The following is a 21,911-nucleotide window of genomic DNA, read 5'->3' as shown; positions in this document are numbered from 1 at the left end:
AGCTGGAAATGAGAAGAAAGATAGAATCTGAGGCATTATGCAGGGAAGGGAAACAAACAAAGCAGGTTGTAGGTGACAGAGTCTGGCTCTCAAGACCTTAGTAATGAAGAGCCATAATTTTCATAGTTTTTAAAAGGAATTAATTTTCAATTGGCGTATAATTGCTTTACAACGGTGGTTTCTGCTGTACAGTGAAGTGAATCAGCTGTAAGTACACATGTATCCCCTCCTTCTTGGGGCCCCCTGGCCCCACCCCACCCATCTAGGACATCACAAAGCACTGAGCTGGGCGCCCTGTCCTAACAGCAGTTTCCCACTGGCTGTCTATTCTACACATGATAACATATATATGTCAGTGCTACTGTCTCAGTTTGCGCCCCCCTCTCCTCCCCCTGCTGCGTCCACAAGCCTGTTCTCTATGTCTGCCTCTCTATTCCTGCCCTGTGCATAGGTTCATCAGCACCATTTTTCTAGATTCCATACATGTGCTTTAATATATGATATTGTTTTTCCTCTTTCTGACTTACTTCACTCTGTAAAACAGGCTTAGGTTTCATCCACTTTACTACAACAGACTCAAATTTATTCCTTTTTATGGCTGAATTGTATTCCATCATATAAATGTACCACAACTTCTTTATCCATTCATCTGTCAATGGGACATCCAGGTTGCTTCCATGTCCTGGCTATAGAAAATAGTGCTGCAATAAACATTGATATACATGTATCTTTTTGAATTATGGTTTTCTCAGGGTATATGCTCAGTAGTGGGATTTCTGAGTCATATGGTAGTTTTATTCCTAGTTTCTTCAGACTATACTACAAAGCTCCAGTCATCAAGATAGTATGGTACTGGCACAAAGACAGAAATACAGATCAGTGGAACAGAGTAGAAAACCCAGAGATAAATCCACACACCTATGGATACCTTATCTTTGACAAAAGAGGCAAAAATATACAATGGAGAAAAGACAATTTCTTTCACAAGTGGTGCTGGGAAAACTGGCCAACCACCTGTAGAAGAATGAAACTAGAACACTTTCTAACACCATACACAAAAATAAACTCAAATGGGTTAAAGATCTAAATGTAAGACCAGAAACTATAAAACTCCTAGAGGAGAACATAGGCAAAACACTCTCCTACATAAATCACAGCAGGATCCTCTTTGACCCACCTCCCAGAGTAATGGAAATAAAAGCAAAAATAAACAAATGGGACCTAATTAAACTTAAAAGCTTTTGCACAGTGAAGGAAACTTTAAGCAAGGTGAAAAGACAGCCTTTAGAATGGGAAAAAATAGCAAACCAAAGCAACTGACAAAGAATTAATCTAAAAAATATAAAAACAGCTTATGCAGCTCAATACCAGAAAAATAAATGACCCAATCAAAAAATGGGCCAAAGGACTAAACAGACATTTCTCCAAAGAAGACATACAGATGGCTAACAAACACATGAAAATATGCTCAGCATCACTCATTATCAGAGAAACACAAATCAAAACCACAGTGAGGTACCATTTCACACTGGTCAGAATGGCTGCTATCAAAAACTCTACAAACAATAAATGCTGGAGAGGGTGTGGAGAAAAGGGAAGCCTCTTACACTGTTGGTGGAATGCAAACTAGTACAGCCACTATGGTGAACAGTGTGGAGATTTCTTAAAAAGCTGCAAATAGAACTGCCATACAACCCAGCAATCCCACTGCTGGGCATACACACTGAGGAAACCAGAATTGAAAGAGACAGTGTTCATCACAGCACTGTTTACAACAGCTGGGACATGGAAGCAATCTAGATGTCCATTGGCAGATGACTGGATAAGGAAGTGGTGGTACATATACACAATGGAATGTTACTCAGCCATTAAAAAAAATGCATTTGAATCAGTTCTGATGAGGTGGATGAAACTGGAGCCTATTATATAGAGTGAAGTAAGTCGGAAAGAAAAACACCAATACAGCGTATTAACACATATATATGGAATTTAGAAAGATGGTAATGATAAACCTATATGTGAGACAGCAAAAGAGACATAGAGATAAAGAGCAGACTTTTGGACTCTGTGGGAGAAGGCAAGGGTGGGATGGTTTGAAAGAATAGCATTGAAACATGTATATTACCATATGTGAAATAGATCCCCAGTCCAACTTCAATGCATGAAACAGGGCGCTCAAAGTTGGTGCCCTTGGACAACCCAGAGTGATGGGATGGGGAGGGGGGTGGGAGCGGGGTTCAGGATGGGGGACACATGTACACCTGTGGCTGATTCATATCAATGTATGGCAAAAACCACCACAATATTGTAAAGTAATTAGCCTCCAATTAAAATAAATACATTAATTAAAAAAAATCTCCATTCTGTTTTCTGTGTGTATGTGTTAGTCACTCAGTCGTGTCTGGCTCTTTGTGACCCCGTGGACTGTAGCCCACCAGGCACCTCTGTCCGCAGGATTCTCCAGGCAAGAATACTGGAGTGGGTGGCCATTCCCCTCTCCAGGGGATTTTTCCAAGCCAGGGATCAAACCCAGGTCTCCTGCATTGAGGGCAGATTCTCTACCATCGGAGCCGCCAGGGGAGCCCACTGTTCTCCACAGGGCTTCAGTTTTGACTCATCCTCTTGTTGAGAGCTCTGCTGCTCACTGTGCGGTCCAAGGACCAGCACTGTCAGCATCATTCAGGGACTTGTTCGAAATACAGGATCTCAGGTCCCTCCTGAGACCTGAATCAGCATCTGATTTCCCCAAGATCTCCTGGGGAATCCCAGGTGAGGCAGATGCTACTGGCTGTGGACCCCACTTGGAGTAGCGAGTACCCAGGACAGTGGTTCTCATGCTTTTATGGCGCACAGGTCACCTGCGGCTCTTGCTAAAAGGCAGATTCAGATTTAGTAGCAAGGGGCGGGGCAGGGCCTGAGACTCTGGGCATCTCCATCAGACTCCCAGGCTATGGGGAAGCTGCTGGTCCATGGATCACACTAGGAGCACAAGGGTCTGGGGCTTACCAGGTCCTTCACTGAGCGTGCTTGGTGACTATTAGTTTTCGAAGGCTGCCAAAAGGACCATAAACCAAGTGGCTTAAAGCAACAGAAATTTATCCTTTCATAGTTCTGGAGGCCAGAAGTCCAAAATCAAGGTGCTTTCTCTGAGGGATGTAGGCGAGAATCAGGTCCAGTCTCTCCTGGCTTCTGGTGTTGCTGGGTCATTGTTGGTGGTCCTTAGCTTGTAGATGCATCCTTCTGATCTCTGCCTCCATCATCATGTGTTGTTCTCCACCTCTGCCTCATCTCTCATTCTTAGAAGGATGCCAATCATACCAGATTAAAGGGCCATCCTGCTCCAATATGGGGGCTTCTCAGTTGGCACTGGGAAAGTAGTAAAGAACTCACCTGCCAATTCAGGAGATGTAAAAGTCGGGAAGATCCCCTGGAGAAGGAAATAGCTACCCACTCCAGTATTCTTGCCTGGAGAATCCCATGGGCAGAGGAACCTTGTGAGCTACAGTCCACGGAGCTGCAAAGAGTCAGACACAACTGAGCAACTGAACACATATGCTGCTCCAGTATAACCCCATCTTAATTTATATCTTACTTACATCTGCAAAGAATCTATTTCCAAATAAGGTCACATTCTCAGAGACCTGGGTTTAGGACCTCATCATACCTTTATAGGAGACACAGTTCTACCCATACTAGTCACCTTCCTCCTCTCCCTCGAAGCGCCACTCGGGGCTCTAACCCAAATTTCTTCTCCATTGCCTAGATGTGAAGGGGTGTACAGATACCACCATGTGTCCAGCGCATGCAACCTGCACCAACACTTCAACAAGTTACTACTGTGCTTGCAAAAGAGGCTTCTTGTCCAGCAACGGATTGAAGACATTCAAGGACCCAGGAGTGGAATGCAAAGGTGAGTTCATGCCCCATCAAACCCCGCCCCCCCCCCACCACCCACCCCCAGCATTTGGTAGTAAAATTAGATAGAAGCTGGCTGGGCAGCAGATGTAGGTAGGTATCCCCAAGCATTGTTTTCTTTCTTTCTTCTTTCCTTCCTCTGCCTCTCCCTCCTCCTTCCTTCCCCCATCTCTTTCTTTCTTAATTTCTTTCTAATATAAGAATAATTCCTGTTCACTAAAAACTCTAATGAATTGAGTCAGAATAAAAAAAGAGGAACTTCCTGGTGGCCCAGCTAAGATGCCATGCTCCCAATGCAGGGGACCTGGGGTTCGATCCCTGGTCAGAGAACTTGATCCCACATGTTGCAACTAAATATCCTGCATGCTGCAACTAAGACCTGGTACAGGCAAAAAAATTCTCATAAAAACAAGAAGCAATTTATCCTGTATGTCAATATCCAGAAATAAACACTGATTTTCTTCCTGTCACCTCTTCATGCAAATAATTTCTAATATGTATTGAGTACCAAGCCCTGTGTGAAGGTCTTTATGTGCATTTACACATAGCATAGGCACTGTGATGATCTCCATTGTACAGATGAGAAGACTGAGGCTTGGGGAGCTAAAATGACTTGTTTATGGTCATTGAACAATTGAACTGGAATTCAAATTCAGGTTTTTTTTAGTCTAATGGCAGTCTTCTAATCACTTACCTATTTGTCACACTCCAGATGTGAGGCATTGGGGAAATGTATTTAATCTCTCTAAGCTTCAATCTTTCCATCTGTAAAATGGGTGTAGAGTATCTACCTTAAAGGATATTTGAGAAGATTAAATGCAGTAATGTATGCAGTGTGCTAGGCATATGTATAGTCCCAAGAGCTACTGTTAATATAAATAATAGAAACTAAAATAATTTCTAGAATGAGCTAAGTTTTTGGTCTATATTCCATATATTTAGACCCAAACTCTGCTCTTGACAATAAAGGTCTGACTGTGCCTCTGACATAATTTGCAAGGGTCTGCAATCTATTTCTATAAGGGGCCAGATAGTAAATATTTTGGAGACTGCAGTTTGTATGATCTCTGTCTTAAGTGCTCAATACTCCAGTTGTAGTGCAAAAGCAGCCGGCAATGATACCTCAATGAATGAGTGGAGCTGTGTTCTAATAAAACTTTATTTACACAAATAGGTGACAGTCCAGATTTGATTCATGGGCTATAGTTTATTGAACTCTGAACAAGATTTCCATTTAATAATTTATTTCCATTATTATAGTTTCCAGGGAGCTCCAAACATCATTTTCTTAAAAAAATTATTTATTGAAGTATAGTTGATTTACAATATTATGTTAGTTTCAGGTATTCAGCAGAGTGATATATATATATATATATATATATATATATATATATATATGTGTGTGTGTGTGTGTGTGTGTGTGTGTGTATATATATATATGTATGTGTGTGTATATATATATATATATATTCTTTTCCACTATGGTTTATTATAGGATATTGAATGTCATTCCCTGTGTTATTTAGTAGGACCTTGTTTATCCATCCTATATGCAATACTTTGCTTCTGCTAATCCTAAACTCCCAATCTACCCACCCCCACCCTTGGCAACCACAAGTCTGTTCTGTATATCTGTGAGTCTATTTCTATTTTGTAAATAAATTCATTTGTGTCATATTTTAGATTCCACATATAAGTGATGTCATATGGTATCTGTCTTTTTCTGTCTGACTTACTTCACATGGTATAATAATCTCTAGGTTCATCCATGTTGCTACAAATGGTATTATTTATTCTTTTTATGGCTGAGTAATATTCCATTGTATATATGTACCACACTTTCTTTATCCATTCCTTTGTCAATGAAAATTTAGGTTAGTCCCATGTCTTGGCTATTGTAAATACTGCTGCTATGACTATTGGGGTATATGTATCTTTTTGAATTATAGTTTTGTCCTGGTATATGCCCAGGAATGGAATTGCCAGATCATAAGCAATTCTGTTCTTAGTTTTTTGAGGAACTGCCATACTGTTCTCCATAGTGGCTGCACCGATCTACATTCCCACCAACAGTGTGTAAGTGTCCCCTTTCTCCACACTCTCTCCAGCATTTATCATTTGTAGAATTTGTAATGATGGGCATTCTGACCAGTGTGAGGTGGTACCTCATTGTAGTTTCGGTTTGCATGTCTCAAATAATTAGCAATGTTGGGTATTTTTCCATGTGTCTATTGGCCATATGCACAAACATTTGAAAACAAATCTTTGAGCTACAGTTTATGGGTTATTCAGTAAACATAGTAGCCTTGTTGGGCTCTTGTTTTTAGATTAAGGATGGAAGCAACATTTCCCATCTAGAAAATGGTGGATACTACATAAGAATCTTATCTACTCTATGTCTTTGATCTGTGGTACCTAATACATTGTGACTATTTTATAGTTCCTTGTCAAATGAAGGAATGTGCTACCTTATTCCTTATGTCAGCTCTAGACTTACTCACCCTGCAGTTGATGGACAATTAGGCGCTTCTAATGTTTCATTACTTAAGGCCTGAATAAACATTACTAATTGCATGACAAGTGCATAGAAAGTGTTTATTTAGGTTGATTTGGCAGAGCAGGGCTGAAGGAAATTAGGGGAGGACCAGCCTTCAGATGGTAAAGAATCTGCAATGCAGGAGACCTGAGTTCAATCCCTGGGTCAGGAAGATCCCCTGGAGAAGAGAACAGCTACCCACCCCAGTAGAAGTGCCTGGAGAATTCCATGGAGAGAGGAGTCTGGCAGGCTCCAGGGGGTTGCAAAGAGTCGGACATGTCTGAATGACTTTCACTTTCCCTTTTTTTCTTTTCACCCCATGGTACCATGACTGCATAATTCTATTGGCACTTCAATGAGTAAATCTGTATAATGGGTTTGCAAAATGTTCTGGTTTATTTCTGGGTAGCAGCAAACTTTGTGCATTAAACCACCAATGATCATTTATTTTGCTCCTGAATGAATCTTCTATTGGGCTGAGTTCGCTGACAATGGCTTGACTTTGTTCCACACAGTGTCAGTGGAGTTGGCTCAACTGGGAGCTAGAGGATTCATTTTGAAGGAGGCTCACCCACAAGGCTGGCAAGCTAGTGATGGCTGTTCTCTGGTTGCTCTGCCAGGGCTGTGGGCTGGAGGTCTTAGCTCTTCTCCTTGAAACCTATTTTTTCATGGCTTATTGAGCTTTCTCACAGTATGGCAATTGAGTCAAGCATGAGCATCTCAAGAGAAGGTGTGGAAGTGTGTGATATTTTGATGACTTATCGTGGTATTTTAATGACTTAATGTCACCACCAACATAGTCACAAGTATGCTCAGATTCAAGTAGAGGAAATATAGACCCCACTGCTTGATAAAAGAAGTACCAAAAAAAGGGCATTAAATTAAGGGTATATGAAATAGAAGGCATTGCTTCAACCATCTTTGGAAAATACAAACTTTATTTGAAGAAAATTTGTAACTCTGACTCTTTTTCTCTCCAGATATAGATGAATGCTCTCAGAGGCCCACACCATGTGGCCCTAACTCAATCTGCAGAAACCTGCCTGGGAGATACAGGTGCAGCTGTAGGACTGGTTTCTCTTCTCCCACTGGAAATAACTGGATGCCAGGAAAGCGAGGTCGTTTCACCTGTAAAGGTAAAGGGCTCAGACTCTCCAGCATGGGTTTTTGGTGGACAGTTCCTATTGTTAGGAACATGTGCTTCTAACTTTAGACAACTAATTTTTTGTCTGCTCACTCTCCTCCACTGCTCCTCAGACATTAATGAATGCCTCTCTGGTCGGGTCTGCCCAGGGAAAAGTCTCGGTATTTGGGAGCATCAGGTGGCAAACAAGTGGAGTGAATCTCCTGTTGTCAGTCTCCTGTCCTCAGTCGTTCCCCTGCCTTGATCGGGGTTTTCATTTCTACTTACCAGATGTGGATGAATGTGCCAATTCCAGAAGTTGCCCAGAGCATTCGACTTGCCATAACAGTCTTGGAAGCTACTCTTGCGTCTGCAACCCAGGATATGTATCCAGAAGTGGAAAGAAGAGTTTCCAGGGACCAGGGGAGACATGTCAAGGTAGGTGCAGGGGTCTTCTGGGAATCATGTCCAATCTGTTTGGAAAGACAGCAGTGCTGGAGGAAGAGTTCGAAGTTGAGGTAGGTCTCAGCTGAGTTCAAAGTCTTGTCTGCAGAACTGAAGCCGATAGGCATCCATCCATTCATGCATTCACTCAACAAACACTTCTTGAGCACCTACTATATAGAAAAGCACTGTTCGAGGGATGGAGGATACTGCAGTGAGTAACACAGGCAAAAATGTTTGTTCTCCTGAAACTTCTTGTTGAGGGCGGGGAGAAACAGATAATAAGCAACACACGTGAATGCATCTGCTATTTGGGCTGACTTTGGTGAGGATGACTTGTCTCAGTTGAGCTGGTTCAACTGGGGGCTAGAAGATCCACTTTAAAGGGGGCTCAATCACAAGGAGAAGCTGGTGCTGAATGAAGCTGTGGGCTGGAGGACTTAGTTCTTCCCCACACGGGCTGTTTTATCACAGCTCTTTGAGCTTCCTCACAGTGTGGTGGCTGAGTCAAACATGAGCGTTCCAAAAGAGCAAGGTGAAAGTGTGTGAGATTTTTATGACTTAGCACAGCCATTTTATTGCCGAGTGTCACCATTGCCTAGTCACAAACATGCTCAGATTCCAGAGGAGGGAAAATAGACCCTGCTTGCTGGAAGAAGCACCCAAGAAAAGACATTGGATTAAGGACATATGGAACAGAAGACATTGTTTCAACCATCTTTGGAAGATCCCAGCTGTATTTGAAGAAAACCTGTAGCTTTGACTCTCTTTCTCCCCAGATATAGATGAATGTTCTCAAAAGCCCCCACCTTGTGGTCCTAACTCAGTCTGCAGAAACCTGCCAGGAAAGTATGAGTGCAGCTGTTTGACTGGTTTCTCCTCTCCCACTGGAAATAACTGGATCCCTGGAAAGCCGGGTCATTTCAGCTGTGCAGGTAATGAGCTCAGACTCTCAGGCGTTTGTAGACTACTCGTATTGAGTTGCGTACATGGTGTGCTAAACTTAGACACCTAATCTTTGGTCTGCTCACTCTCCTCCACTGCTCCTCAGACATTAATGAATGCCTCTCCCGTGGGGTCTGCCCTGAGCATTCTGAGTGCACCAACTCTTTGGGAAGCTACCGTTGCAGCTGCAAAGTTGGATTCACCTCTAAAAACTCCAGCTGTGAAGGTACAGAGAACCGGATCCTGTCTAGCTACTCAAAGAATTAAGAACTTTATGTGATGATCCTATGAGCTAGAGATTTTGATCTTCATTTGAGGAATGATCCAAATAAGGCCCAGAAAGGTAAAGTGACTAGCTCAAGGATACACAGCTAGGAAGTAGAAAAACATGGATTGGAACCCTTGTTGAGGGTGTGCGATTAGTGAAGCTGTGGGTCAAGCAGTATTTGAGAGTACTGGATGATTCAGTCCCTAGGCTGATTTATGCCCTGCTTGGGGCGGGGGTGATATTTACAATGTCTGGAGACATTTTGGTCCAAACTGGTGGTGGTGGTGGTGGGCTGGTTTATGTAACAGTCAACTGGTGGGTAGAGACCAGAGATCCTGCTAGACATCCTCCAATGCACAGAATAACCTGCCCACAAGCAAGAAGGCTCGACGCCAAATGTAAATAGTACTGAGATAGAGACACTCTTTCCCAGGGAGATCTCAGACCCAAACGTTTGAACTTTGCCCTACCAGGCATAAGACCTGAGAGTGATTCTTGATCCTAGCCCCCTTTCCATATTAAATGATTCATCATGTCATTGGGCAATCTACCTGCTAAATGTGTCTTGAGTCTCTCCACTCTTTTCCATCCTTGTTTAAGGTTTCAACATTATTGCAGCAGTCTTCTCACTGTTTCTAATGGTGCTCCCTCAAATCTATCATTTACACTGCAGCCAGTATGTAACACTCTCACCAAGAGATACGGGCTCCATTTTCCCGAGTCTGCACAACACTATTTTTTATTTATAGTGAGGATGGCTCCATCCAGGAAGGCATGGAGTGACCCTCTTGGATACGTCATCTTGAAGTTAGAGATATTTGAAGTCATCTCTGACATTTCTGATCTATTTGTAACAATTAGCTACAGCTGAGTAAAAAATCACCCCAAAATTTAGTGGCTAAAACAACCACAATTTTTATCTCCTGATTCTATGTGTTGGCACCTTAGGTTCCACTCTGCTGCTCAGTTCTTCTGGTCTCCACTGGGCTTGGTCATGTGTTTGTGGTCAGCTGTGTGTCAGCTTTGCCAATCTTGGCTGGGCTGTCTTTCATATCTGGGACTCATCTGGGATGATCCATTTCTCTTTCACTTTGTTTTCTCTGATTATCCTGGGGTTTGTTCAGATGGCAGAGGCAAGGGGCCCAGTGTACGAGCAGAGACAAATAGGTTTCTTGAGGTCTAAGTTTGGAAATGGGGCCACATTTCTTCTGCCATTTTAATTGGACAGTGCACGTCATAGACCAGGTAGAGTCAAGGGCTGCTGACCCAAAGTCCACATCTTCAAGAGAGGAGTGGTAAGGTCACCTTGTGTAGCACAAACCTCATCCCAAGGTGCGGACACAGGGAGGAGGAAAGGATGACAACCATTTCTGCAATCTATACTCATCAGGTTTGAAAGGAATGCCAGCCTTTTGCTTGCATACAATCAGCCAGAATTGATTCTCCTGTCATGCCTAATTGCAAGGGAACTTAGAGAGAATGAGAAAGTCTGGATATTGGGTGGGCATCTGGTGGAGAAAGGTGGGGTGAATCTCTTGTTTTTAGTGTTCTGTTCTCCCTGCTTCTTCGACCTTGACCCGGGATTTATTTCTACTTACCAGATGTGGATGAATGTGCCAATTCCAGAAGTTGCCCAGAGCATTCAACTTGCCATAACAGTCTTGGAAGCTACTCTTGCGTCTGCAACCCAGGATATGTATCCAGAAGTGGAAAGAAGAGTTTCCAGGGACCAGGGGAGACATGTCAAGGTAGGTGCAGGGGTCTTCTGGGAATCATGTCCAATCTGTTTGGAAAGACAGCAGTGCTGGGGAAAGAGTTCGAAGTTGAGGTAGGTCTCAGCTGAGTTCAAAGTCTTGTCTGCAGAACTGAAGCCGATAGGCATTCATCCATTCATGCATTCACTCAACAAACACTTCTTGAGCACCTACTATATAGAAAAGCACTGTTCGAGGGATGGAGGATACTGCAGTGAGTAACACAGGCAAAAATGTTTGTTCTCCTGAAACTTCTTGTTGAGGGCGGGGAGAAACAGATAATAAGCAACACACGTGAATGCATCTGCTATTCGGGCTGACTTTGGTGAGGATGGCTTGTCTCAGTTGAGCTGGTTCAACTGGGGGCTAGAAGATCCACTTTAAAGGGGGCTCACTCACAAGGAGAAGCTGGTGCTGAATGAAGCTGTGGGCTGGAGGACTTAGTTCTTCCCCACACGGGCTGTTTTATCACGACTCTTTGAGCTCCCTCACAGTAAGGTGGCTGAGTCAAACATGAGCATTCCAAAAGAGCAAGGTGAAAGTGTGTGAGATTTTTATGACTTAGCACAGTCATTTTATTACCGCATGTCACCACTGCCTAATCACAAACATGCTCAGATTCCAGAGGAGGGAATATAGACCCTGCTTGCTAGAAGAAGCACCCAAGAAAAGACATTGGATTAAGGGCATATGGAATAGAAGACATTGTTTCAACCATCTTTGGAAGATCCCAGCTGTATTTGAAGAAAACCTGTAGCTTTGACTCTCTTTCTCCCCAGATATAGATGAATGTTCTCAAAAGCCCCCACCTTGTGGTCCTAACTCAGTCTGCAGAAACCTGCCAGGAAAGTATGAGTGCAGCTGTTTGACTGGTTTCTCCTCTCCCACTGGAAATAACTGGATCCCTGGAAAGCCGGGTCATTTCAGCTGTGCAGGTAATGAGCTCAGACTCTCAGGCGTTTGTAGACTACTCGTATTGTGTTGAGTACATGGTGTGCTAAACTTAGACACCTAATCTTTGGTCTGCTCACTCTCCTCCACTGCTCCTCAGACATTAATGAATGCCTCTCCCGTGGGGTCTGCCCTGAGCATTCTGAGTGCACCAACTCTTTGGGAAGCTACCGTTGCAGCTGCAAAGTTGGATTCACCTCTAAAAACTCCAGCTGTGAAGGTACAGAGAACCAGATCCTGTCTAGCTACTCAAAGAATTAAGAACTTTATGTGATGATCCTATGAGCTAGAGATTTTGATCTTCATTTGAGGAATGATCCAAATAAGGCCCAGAAAGGTAAAGTGACTAGCTCAAGGATACACAGCTAGGAAGTAGAAAAACATGGATTGGAACCCTTGTTGAGGGCGTGCAATGAGTGAAGCTGTGGGTCAAGCAGTATTTGAGAGTACTGGAGGATTCAGTCCCTAGGCTGATTTATGCCCTGCTTGGGGCATGGGTGATATTTACAATGTCTGGAGACATTTTGGTCCAAACTGGTGGTGGTGGTTTGTTGGTTTCTGTAACAGTGAACTGGTGGGTAGAGACCAGAAATCCTGCTAAACATCCTCCAATGCACAGAATAACCTGCCCACAAGCAAGAAGGCTCGACCCCACATGTAAATAATACTGAGATAGAGAAACTCTTTCCCAGGGAGATCTCAGACCCAAATGTTTGAACTTTGCCCTACAAGGCATAAGACCTGAGAGTGATTCTTGATCTTAGCCCCCTTTCTATATTAAATGATTCATCATGTCATTGGGCAATCTACCTGCTAAATGTGTCTTGAGTCTCTCCACTCCTTTCCATCCTTGTTTTAGGTTTCAACATTATTGCAGCAGTCTTCTCACTGTTTCTAATGGTGCTCCCTCAAATCTATCATTTACACTGCAGCCAGTATGTAACACTCTCACCAAGAGATAGGGGATCCATTTTCCCAAGTCTGCACAACGCTATTATTTATTTATAGTGAGGATGGCTCCATCAAGGAAGGCATGGAGTGACCCTCTTGGATATGTCATCTTGAAGTTAGAGATATTTGAAGTCATCTCTGACATTTCTGATCTATTTGTAACAATTAGCTACAGCTGAGTAAAAAATCACCCCAAAAGTTAGTGGCTAAAACAACCACAATGTTTAATCCTCTGATTCCATGTGTTGGCACCTTAGGTTCAACTCTGCTGCTCAGTTCTTCTGGTCTCCACTGGGCTTGGTCATGTGTTTGTGGTCAGCTGTGTGTCAGCTTTGCCAATCTTGGCTGGGCTGTCTTTCATATCTGGGACTCATCTGGGATGATCCATCTCTCTTTCACTTTGTATTTTTCTTATTAGCCTGGGGTTTGTTCAGATGGCAGAGGCAAGGGGCCCAGTGTACGAGCAGAGACAAATAGGTTTCTTGAGGTCTAAGGTTGGAAATGGGGCCACATTGCTTCTGCCATTTTAATTGGACAGTGCACGTCATAGACCAGGTAGAGTCAAGGGCTGCTGACCCAAAGTCCACATCTTCAAGAGAGGAGTGGTAAGGTCACCTTGTGTAGCACAAACCTCATCCCAAGGTGCGGACACAGGGAGGAGGAAAGGATGACAACCATTTCTGCAATCTATACTCATTACGTTTGAAAGGAATGCCAGCCTTTTGCTTGCATACAATCAGCCAGAATTGATTCTCCTGGCATGCCTAATTGCAAGGGAACTTAGAGAGAATGAGAAAGTCTGGATATTGGGTGGGCATCTGGTGGAGAAAGGTGGGGTGAATCTCTTGTTTGCAGTGTTCTGTTCTCCCTGCTTCTTCGACCTTGACCCGGGCTTTTATTTCTACTTACCAGATGTGGATGAATGTGCCAATTCCAGAAGTTGCCCAGAGCATTCGACTTGCCATAACAGTCTTGGAAGCTACTCTTGCGTCTGCAACCCAGGATATGTATCCAGAAGTGGAAAGAAGAGTTTCCAGGGACCAGGGGAGACATGTCAAGGTAGGTGCAGGGGTCTTCTGGGAATCATGTCCAATCTGTTTGGAAAGACAGCAGTGCTGGAGGAAGAGTTCGAAGTTGAGGTAGGTCTCAGCTGAGTTCAAAGTCTTGTCTGCAGAACTGAAGCCGACAGGCATTCATCCATTCATGCATTCACTCAACAAACACTTCTTGAGCACCTACTATATAGAAAAGCACTGTTCGAGGGATGGAGGATACTGCAGTGAGTAACACAGGCAAAAATGTTTGTTCTCCTGAAACTTCTTGTTGAGGGCGGGGAGAAACAGATAATAAGCAACTTACGAGAATGCATCTGCTATTTGGGCTGACTTTGGTGAGGATGACTTGACTTTGTTCCACAAAGTGTCAGTTGAGCTGGTTCAACTGGGGGCTAGAAGATCCACTTTAAAGGGGGCTCACTCATAAGGAGAAGCTGGTGCTGAATGAAGCTGTGGGCTGGAGGACTTAGTTCTTCCCTACACGGGCTGTTTTATCACGGCTCTTTGAGCTCCCTCACAGTAAGGTGGCTGAGTCAAACATGAGCATTCCAAAAGAGCAAGGTGAAAGTGTGTGAGATTTTTATGACTTAGCACAGTCATTTTATTGCCGAGTGTCACCACTGCCTAGTCACAAACATGCTCAGATTCCAGAGGAGGGAAAATAGACCCTGCTTGCTGGAAGAAGCACCCAAGAAAAGACATTGGATTAAGGGCATATGGAATAGAAGACATTGTTTCAACCATCTTTGGAAGATCCCAGCTGTATTTGAAGAAAACCTGTAGCTTTGACTCTCTTTCTCCCCAGATATAGATGAATGTTCTCAAAAGCCCCCACCTTGTGGTCCTAACTCAGTCTGCAGAAACCTGCCAGGAAAGTATGAGTGCAGCTGTTTGACTGGTTTCTCCTCTCCCACTGGAAATAACTGGATCCCTGGAAAGCCGGGTCATTTCAGCTGTGCAGGTAATGAGCTCAGACTCTCAGGCGTTTGTAGACTACTCGTATTGAGTTGAGTACATGGTGTGCGAAACTTAGACACCTAATCTTTGGTCTGCTCACTCTCCTCCACTGCTCCTCAGACATTAATGAATGCCTCTCCCGTGGGGTCTGCCCTGAGCATTCTGAGTGCACCAACTCTTTGGGAAGCTACCGCTGCAGCTGCAAAGTTGGATTCACCTCTAAAAACTCCAGCTGTGAAGGTATAGAGAACTTGATCTTCTTTTTTAGCTACTCAGTTTATTAATAACTTTATCTGATGTTCCTATGAGGTAAAGATTATGTTCCTAATGATCCACTTGGGGCTCGGAGAGGTAAAATCATTAATCCAAGGATACACAGCTATGAAGTAGACGACGCTGAACTTGAACTCCTGTTGAGTGTCTACTATGAGTTAAGCTGTGGCTCAGGCAGTCCTTGAGAATAGTTCAGGGCTCAAACTCTAGCCTGATTTATACTTCACTGGTAGGAAATGTGACAGTATCTGGAGATAGTTTTGCTTTTCCGTTCTGGTGATGTTGGTGGGTAGTTTGTGTTAATCAACTGGTTAATCTCTGGGTAGAGACTAGAGATCCTGATAAACATCCTCCAATGCACATCACAGCCTCCCCACAACCAAGAATAATCTGGTCCCATGTATCAGCAGCACTGAGAGAAACTCTGTCCTGTGGAGAGCTCAGATCCAAAATTCAGAATTTTCCTGAGAGGTATTTGAGTGAAGACCTGAGAGTTATTCTTGATATTCCCTCTCCTTCCATATTAAATAAGTCATTGTGTTTTGGGCAATCTACCTGCCAAATATGTCTTGAATCTCTCCATTCTCTTCCATCCTTGGTTTAAGTTTCATCATTATTACAGTGGCCTCCTCACTAGTCTCTCTGTTTTTCTAGTGTTTCTTTCTCAAATCTATTCTGCACACTGCAACCAGAATACTGTCACCAAGAGATATGGGCTCCAATTCCTGAGTCTGCTGCAGCGTTATTAATTATCTGAAGGGAGGGTGATTCCATAAGCAAGGCATGGAGTGATCAAGCCCTCAAATGATATTCCCTTGGCTCGGAGTTAGAGATATTTGAAATCATCTCTGACACTTCTGATCTATTTGTAGCTGTTAGCTATTGCTGAGTAACAAATGACCCCATAGTTAGTGGCTAAAACAACCACTATTTGTTTATTTCTTAACTCCATATGTTGGAAGTTTAGGTTGGGCTCTGCTCTGGTCAGTTTTTAGGTTTCCACTGGGCTGGTTCATGTGTTGGTGGTCAGCTGTGTGTCAGCTTTGCTAATCTTGACTGGGCTGCCTCATATATCTGCAGCTTGTCTGGGATGATCTTTGTCTCTTTCACTTTGTCTTTTCCTTACTATCCTGGAGTTCATGTGACAAAGGCAAGGGGCCCAAAGTATGAGTAGAAATAGGTTTTTTGAGGTCTATGTTTGGAAGTGCCACCATGATACTTCTGCTGTATTTATTGGTGAGTGCAAGTCATAGAGCCAGCTAGAGTGAAGGGCTGCGGAATCAAACCCCACACATTAGAGAGATGAGTGGCAATGTCACATTGTATGGCACAAACCTCAGACCAAGGTTGGACACAGGGAGGAGTAAAACATGACAGTCATTTCTACAATCTATGATCATTATGGTTTGAAACTATTTGTCACCTTTTGTGTGCATACAATTGGCCAGAATGTATTCTCATGACCATGCCTAACTTAAAGTGAGGTTAGGGAGAAGGAGAAAGTCTGGGTATTGGGGAGGGTCAAGGGGAGTAGTGTCCCATCTTCACCACTTCTCCTTCTTTGACCTGGGTTTTAATTTCTACTCACCAGATGTGGATGAATGTGCCAATCCCAGAAGCTGCCCAGAGCATTCGACTTGCCACAACAGTCTTGGAAACTACTCTTGTGTCTGCAACACAGGATATGAATCCAGAAGTGGAAAGAAGAATTTCCTGGGACCAGGAGAGACATGTGAAGGTAAGTGACGGGCAAGTGAAGGTAAATGAAGAATCAAGTCCAATCTGTTTGCAAAGACAGCGGTGGTGGGGGAGAAGTTGAAGTGAGTCTCAGCTGAGTCCAAAGCCCTTGTCTGTAGAGCTGAAGCCTATAGTCACTCATTCATTCATGCATTCATTCTACAAATACTTCTTGAGCACCTACTATATGCCAAGCATTATTCTAGGGATGAAGGATACAGCAGTGAGTAACACAGGTAAAAATTACTTGTTCTCCTAGAACTTATCATGAAATGTGGGGAGAGGAAGGTAACAACAAATGCATGCAGGAAAATCTTGTGTGTCAGGGATAGTTCAAGGAAAGGTGAATAGGGTATACGGGAGGGTGACATTGTAGTTTTAATAGAATGGTAGGGAGAGGTCATGCTGAGAAGTTGGTTTTTGATATAAGACCTGAGGGAGTGAGATGCTGCGTATCTGGGGAAGGGTGTTCCAGGAAGAGGAAACAGTAGGTGCAGTGGTCTGGTGGCAGGATCCCAGTCAAGACACTAAGCTCCTCCAAACATGTGTTCGTTCAGTCCTCCCAACAAACTGATGGTACAATGGTATTTTATACCCATCTTACAGATGAGGAAACAGCCTCCATTGTGATGAAATCACCAAGGCCAAATAGAAAGGAAATAAGAGAGTTAAGATTCACCTCTTCCCTGTGTGACTTCATACCCCAACCACCGTGCCTTGCTCCCTCTGAATCAGGTTGCAATCGCTAGCAACTCAGGGTGGGCTTGTGCAGGACAGATATCAATTTAATTCCCAAATTCTCAGTCTCTGAGACTCAAGACAGTTTGGAAAGCTGTCATGTAAAAATACCAGGGACAGACAGAACCTGGATATAAATAGCAGTTGTGCTTTTCACAAGATATGTGATTTTGCACAGTTTTGAAGCCTCAGTTTTCTCCTCTGAAAAATGGAAATATTAGCTTGCAATTCATAGGGCTGCTTTGAGCTTTCATGAAGTGGATGCCTATAAAAGATTTTCCTCATTGCCTGCCACAAAAAAAGCGCAACACGTTTGCAGTGCATTTTTAATGTTAGGTAGTGAATACGTCTATAATATTTGCTCTGTCCCAGATTCCATTCTGTGTATTTAAAGATACTTATTGTTGTTCAATCACTAAGTCATGTCTGTCTCTTTGCGGACTGCAGCACGCCAGGCTTCCCTGTTTTTCACTATGTCCCGTAGTTTGCTCAAGCTCATGTCCATTGAGTTGGTGATGCTACCCAACCATCTCGTCCTCTGTCGCCTCCTTCTTCTGCCCTCAATCCTTCCCAGCATCAGGGTCTTTTCCGATTAGATGGCCTTTCACATCAGGTGGCCAAACTATTGGAGCTTCAGTTTCAGCATTCAGCTCTTCCAATGAATATTGAGGGTTGATTTCCTTTAAGATTGACTGGTTTGATCTCATCATCTTCTTTGACCCTCTGAACAACTCAATTGGGTGGGTTCTATTATTGCTTTCATTTCAAAGATGAGGAAACAGAGACACAGAGAGATGAATTTTCTTATCCAGTGTATTAGCTCAGACTGCCATAACAAGGTACCCTGGACTGGGGGTGGGGGCTTCACCAACAGAGATTTATTATCTCACAGTTTTGGAGGCTGGTGGTCCAAGATTAAGTAGCAGTATGGTAGGGTTCTGGAGAGAGCTCGCTTCCTGCCTTATACACAGCTGCATTCTTGCTGTGTCCCCACATGGCAGAGAGAGAGCTAGCTCTTGTGTTTTGCCTCTTTTTTTTCAAAAGTATAACAGGTATTTCTTTTTTACACATGGTTGCATTTATTTACTTGGCTGTGCTGTGTCTTAATTGCAGCACTCATGGTCTTCCTTGTGATTCATGGACCCTTTCATTGTGGCACACATGCTCTGTAGTTGTGGTGTGGGGGCTTAGCTGCTCCATGGCACATGGGATATTAACTCCCTGACCAGTCACTGGACCCGCATCCCCTGCATTGCAGGGTAGATTCTTATCCACTGGGCCATCAGGAAAGCCCCTCTTCCTCTTCTTTTTAGGGCATCCATCCCATCATAAGAGTTCCACACTTAAGATCTCCTCTAAACCTAATTGTTTTCCACATCCAAATGCCATCCCACTGGGGGAGAGGAGGGCTTCAACTTAACGAATTTGGGGGAGACATAATTCACTCAATAACATCCAGTAAGACACAGATTATAAGGGTCAGAGCCAGGCTTTGAACTCATGACATCCATGCTCTCTACCCCTCCACTTGGATATAGTGATTCCTTGGAGAGGAATTGAAATTCGTTAACAAAAGAGGGGAGTGACAAATTTGAGGCTGAGGGAGCACAGGTGAGAGAGAATGAGCCTCACGGACCTACAGGTAATCGATGAATTTGAATCATGAATTATGAAGGCATTAGAAGTAAAATATGAGAGACTTCCCTGTCAGTCCAGTGGCTAAGATTTCTCCTTCCAGTGCAGTGGATACAGGTCTGACCCCTGGCTGGGGAGTTAAGATCCCACTTGCCTCACAGCCAAAATCCTGAAACATAAAACAGAAGCAATATTATAACAAATTCAGTAAAAACTTTAAAATAATGTTGTTTGGTTGCTAAGTCATGTCTGATTCTTTTGCAACCCCATGGACTGTAGACTTCTCTATCCATGGGATTATCCAGGCAAGATAATGGGGTTGGTTTGCCATTTCCTTCTCCAGGGTATCTTCTGGACCAAAGGATCGAACTCATGTGTCCTGCTTTGGCAAGCAGATTCTTTTTCTTTTTTTTTAATTTTAATTTTTTTTTTCATTTATTTTTATTAGTTGGAGGATAATTACTTTACAATATTGTAGTGGTTTTTGCCATACATTGACTTGAATTAGCATGGATTTACATGTATTCCCCATCCCAATCCCCCCTCCCACCTCCCCCTCCACCCACTCCCTCTGGGTCTTCCCAGTGCACCAGGCCCGAGCACTTGTCTGATGCATCCAACCTGGGCTGGTGATCTCTTTCACCCTAGATAATATACATGTTTCAATGTATGACACATCCCATCCCTCCCATACATCCCAGTGTATGACACATCCCACCCTCGCCTTCTCCCACAGAGTCCAAAAGTCTGTTCTGTACATCTGTGTCTCTTTTTCTGTTTTACATATAGGGTTATCATTACCATCTTTCTAAATTCCGTATATATGTGTTAGTATACTGTAATGGTCTTTATCCTTCTGGCTTACTTCACTCTGTATAATGGGCTCCAGTTTCATCCATCTCATTAGAACTGATTCAAATGTATTCTTTTTGATAGCTGAGTAATATTCCATGGTGTATATGTACTACAGCTTCCTTATCCATTCGTCTGCTGATGGGCATCTAGGTTGCTTCCATGTCCTGGTTATTATAAACAGTGCTGCGATGAACACTGGGGTACACGTGTCTCTTTCAGATCTGGTTTCCTTGGTGTGTATGCCCAGAAGTGGGATTGCTGGGTCATATGGCAGTTCTATTTCCAGCTTTTTAAGAAATCTCCACACTGTTTTCCATAGCAGCTGTACTAGTTTGCATTCCCACCAACAGTGTAAGAGGGCTCCCTTTTCTCCACACCCTCTCCAGCATTTATTGCTTGTAGACTTTTGGATAGCAGCCATCCTGACTGGCGTGTAATGGTACCTCATTGTGGTTTTTATTTGCATTTCTCTGATAATGAGTGATGCTGAGCATCTTTTCATGTGTTTGTTAGCCATCTGTATGTCTTCTTTGGAGAAATGTCTGTTTAGTTCTTTGGCCCATTTTTTGATTGGGTCATTTATTTTTCTGGAATTGAGCTGCAGGAGTTGCTTGTATATTTTTGAGATTAATCCTTTGTTGCTTCGTTTGCTATTATTTTCTCCCACTCTGAGGGCTGTCTTTTCACCTTGCTTATAGTTTCCTTTGTTGTGCAAAAGCTTTTAAGTTTAATTAGGTCCCATTTGTTTGTTTTTGCTTTTGTTTCTAATATTCTGGGATGTGGGTCATAGAGGATCCTGCTGTGATTTATGTCGGAGAGTGTTTTGCCTATGTTCTCCTCTAGGAGTTTTATAGTTTCTGGTCTTACATTTAGATCTTTAATCCATTTTGAGTTTATTTTTGTGTATGGTGTTAGAAAGTGTTCTAGTTTCATTCTTTTACAAGCGGTTGACCAGTTTTTCCAGCACCACTTGTTAAAGAGGTTGTCTTTTTTCCATTGTATATCCTTGCCTCCTTTGTCGAAGATAAGGTGTCCATAGGTTCATTCCATTGATCTATATTTCTGTCTTTGTGCCAGTACCATACTGTCTTGATGACTCTGGCTTTGTAGTATAGTCTGAAGTCAGGCAGGTTGATTCCTCCAGTTCCATTCTTCTTTCTCAAGATTACTTTGGCTATTCGAGGTTTTTTTGTATTTCCATACAAATTGTGAAATTATTTGTTCCAGTTCTGTGAAAAATACCGTTGGTAGCTTGAGAGGGATTGCATTGAATCTATAGATTGCTTTGGGTAGTATAGCCATTTTGACAATATTGATTCTGCCAATCCATGAACACGGTATATTTCTCCATCTGTTTGTGTCCTCTTTGATTTCTTTCATCAGTGTTTTATAGTTTTCTATGTATAGGTTTTTTGTTTTTTAGGTAGATATACTCCTAAGTATTTTATTCTTTTTGTTGCAATGATGAATGGTATTGTTTCCTTAATTTCTCTTTCTGTTTTCTCATTGTTAGTGTATAGGAATACAAGGGATTTCTGTGTGTTAATTTTATATCCTGCAACTTTACTATATTTGTTGATTAGCTCTAGTAATTTTCTGGTAGAGTCTTTAGGGTTTTCTATGTAGAGGATCATGTCATCTGCAAACAGAGAGTTTCACTTCTTCTTTTCCTATCTGGATTCCTTTTACTTCTTTTTCCACTCTGATTGCTGTGGCCAAAACTTCCAAAGCTATGTTGAATAGTAGTGGTGAGAATGGGCACCCTTGTCTTGTT

The 21,911-nt window shown here is 42.9% G+C and overlaps 1 protein-coding gene across 3 annotated transcripts in view; it reads left to right on the top strand.

Moving 5' to 3' along the window:
• The window catches only part of ADGRE1 (adhesion G protein-coupled receptor E1), a 66,287-nt gene that overhangs the window by 11,492 nt on the left and 32,884 nt on the right, over nucleotides 1-21,911 (top strand). Inside the window, exons 4-15 of one of the 3 annotated variants that reach the window (XM_070464830.1) lie at nucleotides 3,764-3,910; nucleotides 7,432-7,587; nucleotides 7,866-8,012; nucleotides 8,798-8,953; nucleotides 9,070-9,189; nucleotides 10,833-10,979; nucleotides 11,765-11,920; nucleotides 12,037-12,156; nucleotides 13,800-13,946; nucleotides 14,748-14,903; nucleotides 15,020-15,139; nucleotides 16,764-16,910. In XM_070464830.1, the coding sequence (XP_070320931.1) occupies nucleotides 3,764-3,910; nucleotides 7,432-7,587; nucleotides 7,866-8,012; nucleotides 8,798-8,953; nucleotides 9,070-9,189; nucleotides 10,833-10,979; nucleotides 11,765-11,920; nucleotides 12,037-12,156; nucleotides 13,800-13,946; nucleotides 14,748-14,903; nucleotides 15,020-15,139; nucleotides 16,764-16,910 (1,719 nt within the window). The remainder of the gene's footprint in view (nucleotides 1-3,763; nucleotides 3,911-7,431; nucleotides 7,588-7,865; nucleotides 8,013-8,797; nucleotides 8,954-9,069; nucleotides 9,190-10,832; nucleotides 10,980-11,764; nucleotides 11,921-12,036; nucleotides 12,157-13,799; nucleotides 13,947-14,747; nucleotides 14,904-15,019; nucleotides 15,140-16,763; nucleotides 16,911-21,911) is intronic. The other 2 variants (XM_070464831.1, XM_070464832.1) reach the window with 2 other exon arrangements.

This window comes from Odocoileus virginianus, chromosome 3 (genome assembly GCF_023699985.2).
Source record: "Odocoileus virginianus isolate 20LAN1187 ecotype Illinois chromosome 3, Ovbor_1.2, whole genome shotgun sequence".
Lineage (NCBI taxonomy): Eukaryota > Metazoa > Chordata > Mammalia > Artiodactyla > Cervidae > Odocoileus > Odocoileus virginianus.
The sequence above is the reverse complement of the archived record's forward strand: the minus strand, read 5'-3'. Positions and strand labels throughout refer to the sequence as shown.